The sequence below is a fragment of the Pungitius pungitius genome, chromosome 16 (assembly GCF_949316345.1).
Source record: "Pungitius pungitius chromosome 16, fPunPun2.1, whole genome shotgun sequence".
In the NCBI taxonomy this organism is placed as follows: Eukaryota; Metazoa; Chordata; class Actinopteri; order Perciformes; family Gasterosteidae; genus Pungitius; species Pungitius pungitius.
In genome coordinates, this window is record NC_084915.1 from 17,139,495 (window position 1) to 17,149,056 (window position 9,562).

The 9,562-nt window shown below is 50.9% G+C and overlaps 1 protein-coding gene across 2 annotated transcripts; it reads right to left on the minus strand.

Annotated features, from left to right (window-relative positions):
• Nucleotides 1-7,754, minus strand: dtx2 (deltex 2, E3 ubiquitin ligase). 2 transcript variants are annotated; one of them, XM_037467985.2, is made up of 9 exons: nucleotides 7,125-7,754; nucleotides 5,864-6,470; nucleotides 5,092-5,150; nucleotides 3,931-4,182; nucleotides 3,161-3,228; nucleotides 2,890-3,057; nucleotides 2,308-2,469; nucleotides 2,066-2,155; nucleotides 1-1,903 (listed from the first exon to the last, which is right to left on the minus strand). In XM_037467985.2, the coding sequence occupies exons 1-9, from the start codon at nucleotides 7,435-7,437 to the stop codon at nucleotides 1,658-1,660; spliced, it is 1,965 nt and encodes a 654-aa protein (XP_037323882.2). In that variant the 5' UTR covers nucleotides 7,438-7,754; the 3' UTR covers nucleotides 1-1,657. The 2 variants fall into 2 exon arrangements, with proteins under 2 accessions (XP_037323882.2, XP_037323883.2); XM_037467986.2 differs by lacking the exon at nucleotides 3,931-4,182 and having other exon boundaries at nucleotides 7,125-7,751.
• Nucleotides 7,755-9,562: the final 1,808 nt, after the last annotated feature.

The window sequence follows — 9,562 nt, forward strand, 5'->3', positions numbered from 1 at the left end:
ATTTATTATATTTATTGAAATATAACATGATGTGCAGGGATGTAAAATACATGATTCTGTGATGCAGCTCACAACACTAACGCGTCTCTCCGCTGGAATCAGATCAAACGGATCCTTGATTAAAAGGAAATTAAGAAACGAAAAGGACTCATTTTGCCCGACGGGTCGAACGTGGAAAAAAACACGCTCCGAACACGGCCTTTTTATGTTAGCGCCACATTAACATATTGTACAATATGTCATTTTAAAGTCAGCCTGAATGTATCATGTAAAGGAAAGGAAGGTATGTTATTACTGCGATGACGATGTGTAATAACGCTGTACCTTAACGCCAATTAGGCCTTTCAATTAAAATGTGTTGCCTTGCACTTTGCACTTTGTCGGCAGTTTCTTATTCTTTTACAGCGGGGTGTTTAATCGACAGGAAATCGGAGTATAAGAGCCCCCCTCTTTCTCTTCCCAAATGGATGAAGTCAAGAGTCGCGGTTCAGTTTGCCTCTTTTTTTTTTATTTCAGCGACTCAGTTCGACGTGTAACAGGAAGTGAGCTCACAGCCAGCGGAGGGGGGGCTGCATGCGTCTTGTTTAAGTTCGATGACCTTGATTGTCACACTGTCAAGTGTTTAGCCTTTTCTATTTTTTTTTTAGCACTGAGGTCTCTCTCCTCCCAATGTGTGGCCACGTTGAACATCCGCTTACCGATTGATGTTCGGGAGTCAAATATAACGACAGATGATCCAATCTGTTAAATGGTGTTTCACATCAGTATTGCCTCTTCTCATCAGACCGGCTTATATATATATACACATGAATATATATATATATATATTTATATAGTGTCAGGTTGTCTTTTGATTGCATAACCTCCCAATCTGGAACCGACCTGCCCTTTGACCTCTGGAGCCAGAAATCTTCTTTTCATTGTCCCTGTGCTCCCTCACTACGCTTTAAATGGTTACGTTTCACTAACAGCATTTTATTCTACGGGTCTCATTTCAAATTCCGCCCCCCCCCGAAAAAACAGATTAAACACATTGTGTAAAAAAAAAAAAACATTAAATTCTGAGCTCCTCGGAGCAACTAGGAAGCCGTGATTGATTAGTCACGTGCTCTGTGAACCTTTGTGTTAATACGTAGAGCCTCCATTGCTTTTCTAACATTAATAACGCAGATGTAGACGGATGTTTTTCCAGTGTTTTCCAACTTGTGAAAAGCAAATCAAAAAAGAAACGCCACTCGCTTTTTCCTCTTTTTAGTGATTTCTGGCTGAGGACACGTTTCCACCCCAAGTGCATGACTTTTAATATATTGCAGTGAAAAAGTAAAATCAGAGCTAAAGTGCTTGATGAGAGATGAGAGCGGCCATGTTGGCGCTGGCTGGACCCAACAGACACAAGTCTCCAGGCTGAGGGGGGCTTTTCTTGTTTTATATATGTATACACATGTATTAAAAAAAAGGAGATGAAGTTCAGCCTCCGGGATCATGTGATGAGCAGGAATGTGGTGGAGAATGAGACCTCCAATCGGCTCTCGCGCCCCTCCCCGCTGGGCTCTCTCCGTGAGGTTTGGGCAGATGCTGAATCGACGGAGGCTGCAGAAGGTCCAGCTGGTCCGAGGGAAGTGGATCTTATCTGCGGCGTGAAGCTCGGCGCTGTGACCTAGCTGCCGCCGCCGCCGCCCGGAGGCTTGAAGCAGTCCTCCGTCACGCCCTGAGACGCCAGCTCCGACAGGACGTTGTCCAGGTAGTTGGGGTCCGGGTAGCCGTGGCCCGACATGTTGGACAGCATCTCCGTCTTGTGGTGGATGCCGTTCCACACCACCGTGTCGGGCTCGCCGGTGGTGCTGGACGTCCCCACGATGAAGATGAGGCGCCGCATCCACGCCACCTTCAGCAGCTCCAGCACCTGAGACGGAGAGATTCACACCCGCTCAGCAGCCATTTTGCTACGGAACCGAGCCTGAAGGCATCGCTAACGCCGCTAGCTCGGAAGTTCACTCGTTTCCAGCGGCGAGCGATGTACAGAAAGCATCAAACGGGTCGTGGCTTTTAGCAGATCTGATTTTACCTTCCTGCCCTTGTCGTTGTCGGGTAGGAAACAGAAGCGGGGGAAGCCTCTGCAGGTGTACGGCTGACCCGGGTTGGGGTGCTCCGGGCCCTGGCGAAACAAACGGGAACAAACGGGAACTGTTAGTCCGAATTGGGGTGCAGGAGGGGAAACTGTGGCGTCTGGCGCTCTTAAACCCCCCCCCCCCCAGTTTGTACTGGTCTACTTCACACACACACACACACACACACACACACAGGTACCTGCAGGCCCGGCGGTATGCTGTAGATGATCTGGATGGTGCCGCAGTCCGGGTGGCCGGGCAGCGACTGGGCGATGCTGTAGATCTCCATCTTGCCTTTGGGCTGCGTGCCGGTCTTCTCTCCGTAGATTGTCTTACACGAGGGACACTGCAGGCTGCCGTCCTGGGGGGACGCAACCGGGGGGGGGGGGGGGGGGGCGCGGAGCCCACCTTGCGGTTAGTAGTTACTCTAAAAACGGGACACTGGGAGCCCCCCCCACCACCTAAACGCCACGAGTTTGCGCACTATCCCGTGTGTTTAATCCCATTAAGTTGTGTTAGCGGGGTCTCGTGGTCACACTGCGGTTGCCAGGCAACCGGAGGCTCCCCGTGTCTACGCTACGCTCGCGCCCTGACGGACGGACCGATACCGATCTGCTCGGCTAACTCGATGACCTTGGAGAAAAAAAAGCAAATACCTGTAAGCGCATTTCACTCAAATGTCAGAATATTCCCCGGAGACGGTTTACGGCCTCACTCTAAATGTCAATGTCAGCAGAGACAACCCCCCCCCTTCGTCCCCCCTCCCTCCCTCCCTACCTACCTTGGTTCCGTTGTTGTACATGGCCAGCATGCAGAGCATGTGCAGGGTGTGTCCACACTTGATGAATTTCCCCACGGTGTCGGGCAGGATGCTGTGCCCCCCCTCCTCTGTGGGCTGCGTCTCGTAGCCGGACGGGTTGGACAGTTGATCCATGCAGATGATGCAGTCCTGAGGGGGGGGGGGGGGGGGGTGAAAAGGCCAACAATCCCTCTCAATGCTCTTGGTTTGCTGTGCGTTTTGCACCGAGAGACAGAGAGACGGAGACCGTTACCTCATCCTGCACGCCGGCCACTACCTCCATGTAGCGCTGAATCACGTCCTCGGGTCTCTGCGCCGAGGCTGCAAGAGGAAGCACAGGGGGGGGGGGGTCACAGCGGGGTGAGAAAACGGCGTCTCCCGCACGAGAGAGAGAGAGACGTTTCTAAAAGATGAGAATCGCACGAGAATGAGAACGGCTGCTGAAACGTCACTGAAATCAGGAAGCGTCTCCGAGAGCGTGCAGAGACATCAGTCCACACGGCGTCTCTGTCCCTCTGTCCCCGGGACGCACGCACGCACGAGGGAGGGAGGGAGGGAGGGACGCCTCGGCTTCGCAAATGAGTCTAGTTAGTTCATTTAGTTGCGTATTAAGAAAGGTTAGCTGCTAGGAAATCATTTTTTATTGTGCTTTTTGGAGTGTGGTGAAAATGATGGGAGGTGAAAAAAAGAAGCAGCGGTGGAAGCAAATATGACGACAGTTCAAAGATGGCTTTGAGTCGGCTGGACACCTGGTTCATCTACTGCTACATGGTCACATGTTTCTTTGGGAAATTAAAACGACATGAAATGATATCTGTGAAGACGGTTATGGAGACGTTCCATCTTTAAGAGCAGGAATGTACGATGCAGGATGATATTGGGGGGGGGGGGAGAATCGGTGCGCCCTTTAAAAACACGAGAGGACAAAGCGAGTTGATGCAGAATGAAAAGCCCCCCGGGCATGAAGCTGGGGAGGAGAGAGAGAGAGAGAGGTGGAGGAAGGGCTGGTGGTGCCGTAGCTACCTCTCCTGTGCTGCCTCTTTGCTCTCCTAACTGAACTGCTGCTGCTGCTGCTGCTGCTGGGGGGCTTGCTGGGCCTGCTGGCAGGGGGGAGGAGAGGAGGAGGAAGCGAGAAGGGAGCAGGCGGCTGTAGCGGCTGTAGCTGATGTGGCGGCGGCGGCTGCTGCTGCTGCTGCTGATGCTGATGCTGAGGGAGGGGGGCAGTGGTGAAGTGCACGCCGAGTCCCACCGCTGACATCAAAATGGAGGCCATGCCTGGAGCAGGAGGAGGGGGGTGTGGGAAGGGGGGGGAGGAGGGGGGGGGCAAGGTTTGGGAGCAGGTGAGGGTTGAGAGTAAGTGGAGGATATGCAGGAGCAGAAAGGAACAAACCAAAAGAAAAGGATGAAGAATGTAGCAGCAACGACACGTTGGCTCCTCTAAAAGGAATCCACGTGCACCTCCAGCCGTGCACGTGCACCTCCAGCCGTGCACGTGCACCTCCAGCCGTGGCGAGTTACTGACCCGCGCTCATTAAAAACGGACTTTTTGCAGAAGACGCCGCGTCCCTGACCCTCCATTGGGAACGAGTCACGCAACGCTGCTTTTAACTAACGAGGTCCTGGTCCACTCGTCTCCTCCGGGCCGAAACGCACGACTGTCAGTTAAAGGGCGATGGCGCTGGTGGAGTAGTGCGATGCACTGGGAGACGCAAGGTTGGCGGTTCGAACCCCGGCTGCCCCATGTGCATGTCCAAGTGTCCCTGAGCAAGACACCGTACCCCTCCAAGTGCTCCCCAGTCACAAGGGTGTGGGTTATAATGCAATGTAAAAGCGTCAGCTAAATGACATGCGATGTCATTTGAGAAGTGCGGAATGGAAGGAATCGCTCACTTTACATGTCTTTAGTTTACCATTTCATGCTACAATGAAGGCATTAAAGATGGGGCTTGGTTTTATGTTGAGTTGTGAGGAGCTTGTATAAAATACTTCCAAAATCAAAGTGTGTGATCTTCAGTTAGTTACCATCAATGAGGTTACAGTATTTTGCTACTTATGGAGGTTTGATGTATTTGTTAGAGAGGACGATCCGGCCTGAGTGGGACGGAGCTGGTCTATGAGGCCAAGAATGAGAGCTCATCACACTTTAACTTGGGGGGAGGGGAGGGGGGTCAGTGACCCGCTTACCTGCGAGGGCAGAGCTCACGCTGGTGGATCCATTCAGCTGCACAGCGATGGAAGGGACACTGCAGGACAGGAAACAAGGACAGAGACATCGGTAAAACAAAGCCGCCTGTCAATCAACGGCAGGAAATGGTTTTAAAAACAAGTGAAATTCACAAGGATTTTGATCAGCAGGAGTAACAGTTCTGTGCATGAAGGAGCCATCTTTGTTCTCTCTGCTGGTTGTGTTGGTCTACAGATGGTCAAGAAAGTGTTCTTCAAATGTCTTAATAATAATAATAATAAAAAGCCAGAAAATACCAGTTTTACTCTTTATCCTTAAAAGACTCAAACCCATTTAACTTATCAAGAGAGTCGCTTCAGTACCGGCGAGTATGTGGAGGGCTGAAGCCGTTTGATGCTGAAACGGAGAATCTTTCCACTTATCGACTCATTGACCGAGTGTTTCAGCACAACCCTGTTTGTCTGCATTTTTCATCTTATGCGCTGAACCCAAAGGACAAAGAGATTGAAAAAAATGACAGGTTCGGGGGGGGGGGGGGGTGACGGCGACAAAAGGGCCGCGCCAAAGCAAACATGCCGCTGCAGGGCTGGAGCTACAGATAGTCTTCTGTCATTCCTGTTTTTAAAAGACAGGTCAAAGTGGGGGCCAACAGGAAAGACTGGTGTGGGGGTTGGATAGAGCGTGATGTGACATGCATCCCTCCCAGGTCAACGTCCTGTTTCACTCAAACCCGACTGCATCACACACACACACACACACACACACACACACCTTAGCCCGTTGGCGCTGGCAGAGCTGGCCATTAGGGGTGCAGACAGCTGACTGGCGGACGGCGGCGGAGGCCAGGGGCTGCCCCAGGACATCCCCCCCACGGAGAGGGGTCTCCTCGGGTACGGCGAGTAGACCGAAGCGGGGTGAGTCGCCGCGGCCCTCCCCGTCGCCTGGAGGCTGGGCCGGTTCAGGCTGCCCGACGAAAAGGAGTGGCGCGAGCGGCTGGGCATGGGTCCCGTGCTGCTGTGGCTCAAGCACTGCTGGCAGGAGCAGGAGGGGCCCGAGGGGCCCGAGGCGCTGGAGGGGATGGCCGGGGGCCCGGACGAGGCCAGCGGGTAGGGGAGGTTGCACTGCCGCCGGACCTGCCGTCTGAACCCCGTCGCTTTGTTCACCTGGGCCAGAGACGTAAGGTCCACGATGTAGTTGTATCCGTGCGGGCCCAGGTCCGCAGTGCCCTGGCGGGCCTGGTAGCTGTGCTCCAGAAGGATGGAGGTGCGAGTCTCGTACGGAGTCCACCCCCCTTCGTCGTTGATCCACTCCCAGTAAACACCACTGCCGAGGCCTGAGGACTGGGCGAACAGGGACCGGCGTACTGACCTCGTCTTCCCTGAAAAGACAAAGATGATCAATAAGTGTGAAACATAAATCCACATTTCATCAACTTAAAAATCCAAATGAGGCTTTAACATAAGGAAAGTGCTCCTTCCTTTTTTTTGGTTAAATTTCATTGAGAAAACATCACAAGCCTGGATGAAAGTTGACCCTCCTCATCAGCCTCCTCGGTGACCCAACGTTAGCCAACAGGTGCTTTCACACGTTGTTCCTTAACGCGTCTCATAGCGACGCGAGTTCCAACAACGAGGTCACTGTTTGTTTACAAACCCTTGGCTCCAACTCGTTAGCATCACCGGCTACACCGAAAGAAGCAAAACGCCACATGCTAATCTCACGGTGTGACGGGTCACGGGGAGGCTACGAGGACGGGTCAGCTCACGTTAGTAAGACACCACGTAGTTCAGCCGCAGTCGCGTACATCATAACGTCATCCCGAATGCCTAGGTTAGCTTAGCTTAGCCTAGCCTGCGGCTATGTAAACACTCTCCAAAACAACAGCGCCTCTGTTAGCTAATGCTAAGTAGCTAGCTAGCGTCACTATTAGCCCGGCCTGAAAAACTGCGAGGCACAACATTGGCGAGGTGTGGGGGGTGTGGGGAGGGGGGGCATGGCGAATACGTTAATGTGGTAATACGTTACGGCTCACCGGTGTCCTGTCGAAACTGTTTCAAGCTCGGTATGTCAATGAGATACGGCGACAGGCTGGGGTCTGATTGTCCGAGGCAGATGCTCGTCGCGCCGGGTCCCGCTGCTCTCTGGCCCCGCGGGGACAGACACCGCTCGATGTGGGCGCTCACTTGGCCGCTGTAAGGCCGCCAGTAGCCCAGGTCGTCCTGCCATTCCCACACCGCGATCATGGGCTGAGATTGCGCGACGGATCCGGACGGCGTGGCCGACGACGGGGAAGGCCCGTTTCTGGAGCCGTTCACCCGGGCGCAGGAGCCAGACACAATCGCCATGTTCACCAAAGCCAGCTTTAAGCTAACAAACAACTCGTTCTGGTTAGCTGCTCCACTGATTTGGGCTACGACGAAAGAAAAAGAAAAAACTTCGCTAGCTCGGCTCGTTGAAAAAGGCCATCGTAAACTCGTTAACAGGCTTTAGAGGAAGCTACGGAGTGAATATTGAACGTCGGCGAGCCTTGATGAAGACGTAGGTGCATGTTGACAAAGCTGGTGCGTTCACAGGGCTTAGCACGGATAACGTTAGCTTTGTGACAGCGTTGCCAGGGTTCCATCCTCCTCCTCCTGCTGCTGCCTTCAGGGGCTCCCGGGGAAATGGATTTTTTAAGGCCGTTTTGAGGGGAGCAGACCGTATGCGAGATTCGTGAAACGTATAAATGTCAGAAAGTCAGCATACAAAGAAATAATCACCTCAAGGGACGTTTATTGGTTAAGATTTAGAATCAAATTGTCTCGAACGCAGAACGCGTGGAGCCCTTAAGCATTTGGGAACATTCTCTTCAAAAGTAACACATGAGTATTCTTCATTAATACCAGTCTTAGAAGACCTCCGTGTACACATATATTTAATACATCAACATAGAAAAGACTAAAAGTATTTTACTGCTGCTGACAAAAAGCTTTGCGCACGAAAACCGTCCTCTTCTCTAAATGAGTAGTTTGCAAGGTGTACGTGAAGGCAGCATTCTTCTTCTTTTTACAACAAACTTATTCATTGTCCATCCTCCGTTTCTTTCTCTACTTCTTTATTCAAAGGAGGTTATATCACCCTCAATGGTGCTGCTGCCCTCAGCTGGTGACGTGTGGCACTTACACTCTAAATATATGCGGTTTTTTTTCCAATAATCTTATAAAACCCAACTTCAACTGTACAACAAAATAATGTGTATATTAACAACATAAGCAGCAGCTTTCCGCTGCCACAGTTGTCTACCAAGATTGAATATGTTCACATATATATATATATATATACACTGTATATATACAGAACAGGCTCGATGTGTCCAGTAAACCAAGCACAACTGATGCAACATGGATTATTCAAAATACAAAAGATTAGAACAAACTGCTTTCTAATCTAAATACCACCGCCGAGGAGAATACTGAACGTTGTTTATCTGCAGGTTGTTTATTAATCTCTCAGAAAAGAGAACAGAACTTTCTGGCATCAGTTGGAACATTGTTTTAATCAAAGTAATCTTGGCAATGTAAAACTAACATTGTTCATTTTTTTTTATCTCTGCAATATAAGCAGGACGTAATATTTTTACACCTGACAAACAATAAAAAGGATAAATAACTACTTTCAGCCAACAATGGGTTCCAAGTCAGTGAGTCCAATCAATTAAGTTCGAGTTTTGATGTATTGTTTGGCAAGGTCGTCGTCCCCAAAACAGTGCGGATGAAATGTGTCCCCTTAAAAAGTAGAGAATATATTACATTTTTAAGTTCTTAAATAATGACAATAAAGAGGGATGCTTTCCTGCGTCACCATGAAAATAATAAATAAAAGAAGGTATTTCCTGTTCTAAACCTTTAGTTTATCAAAACAAATAGACCTGGTGTTATTAGTTACACAACTAATGTAACACAACTAATAACACAAATGCCTCAGAGATCGTTGTACCTTCACCCCGTTGAGACCCAGGTGGAACAAATTCCTCTTTTGCTCTCGGCATTGAGAAATGAAAGCAATCCACAGCAAAGCGTGGCCCTGAAATCATCTCCATTGTCTCAGGTTTTCATAAGCACCGTTTCCTCCAATAGTGAAAACCACCCGGGTCTGCTGGGGGGGGTCCCAGTGAGTGGAGGGGGGGGGGGTCCCAGTGAGTGGTAAGACCTGAATCACCAAGTGCTGCAAGGTCACGATGCAGCGAATCTAATATCAACACACACGTGTCATGTCGCCATTGGTGTGCCAACGTGTAACAAACCAGCGACGCGTCTCACCTGCGACGGCGCCGCGCTGCACAGGCGGAACGAGGGAGATGCAACGTGGCCGCCATCGTTCTACCCTGCTCAGCCCCCCCCCCCCCCCCCGGGGGCCTCTCCCTAGCTCTCCTGGAGGAGGCATGTGAGGAATGTGCAGTGTCTGCGAGAAGCAATGTCACAACAACAACAA

Bases quoted from the DNA above. Each gene is read 5' to 3' on its own strand.
- dtx2 (XM_037467985.2), bottom strand. From the start codon at position 7,437: ATGGCGATTGTGTCTGGCTCCTGCGCCCGGGTGAACGGCTCCAGAAAC. The intron at 5,151-5,863 runs GTGTGTGTGTGT...CCTGTCCTGCAG, and splicing joins GCCAGCGCCAACGGGCTAAG to TGTCCCTTCCATCGCTGTGC. The intron at 3,058-3,160 runs GTAACGGTCTCC...CCCCCCCCTCAG, and splicing joins TGGCCGGCGTGCAGGATGAG to GACTGCATCATCTGCATGGA.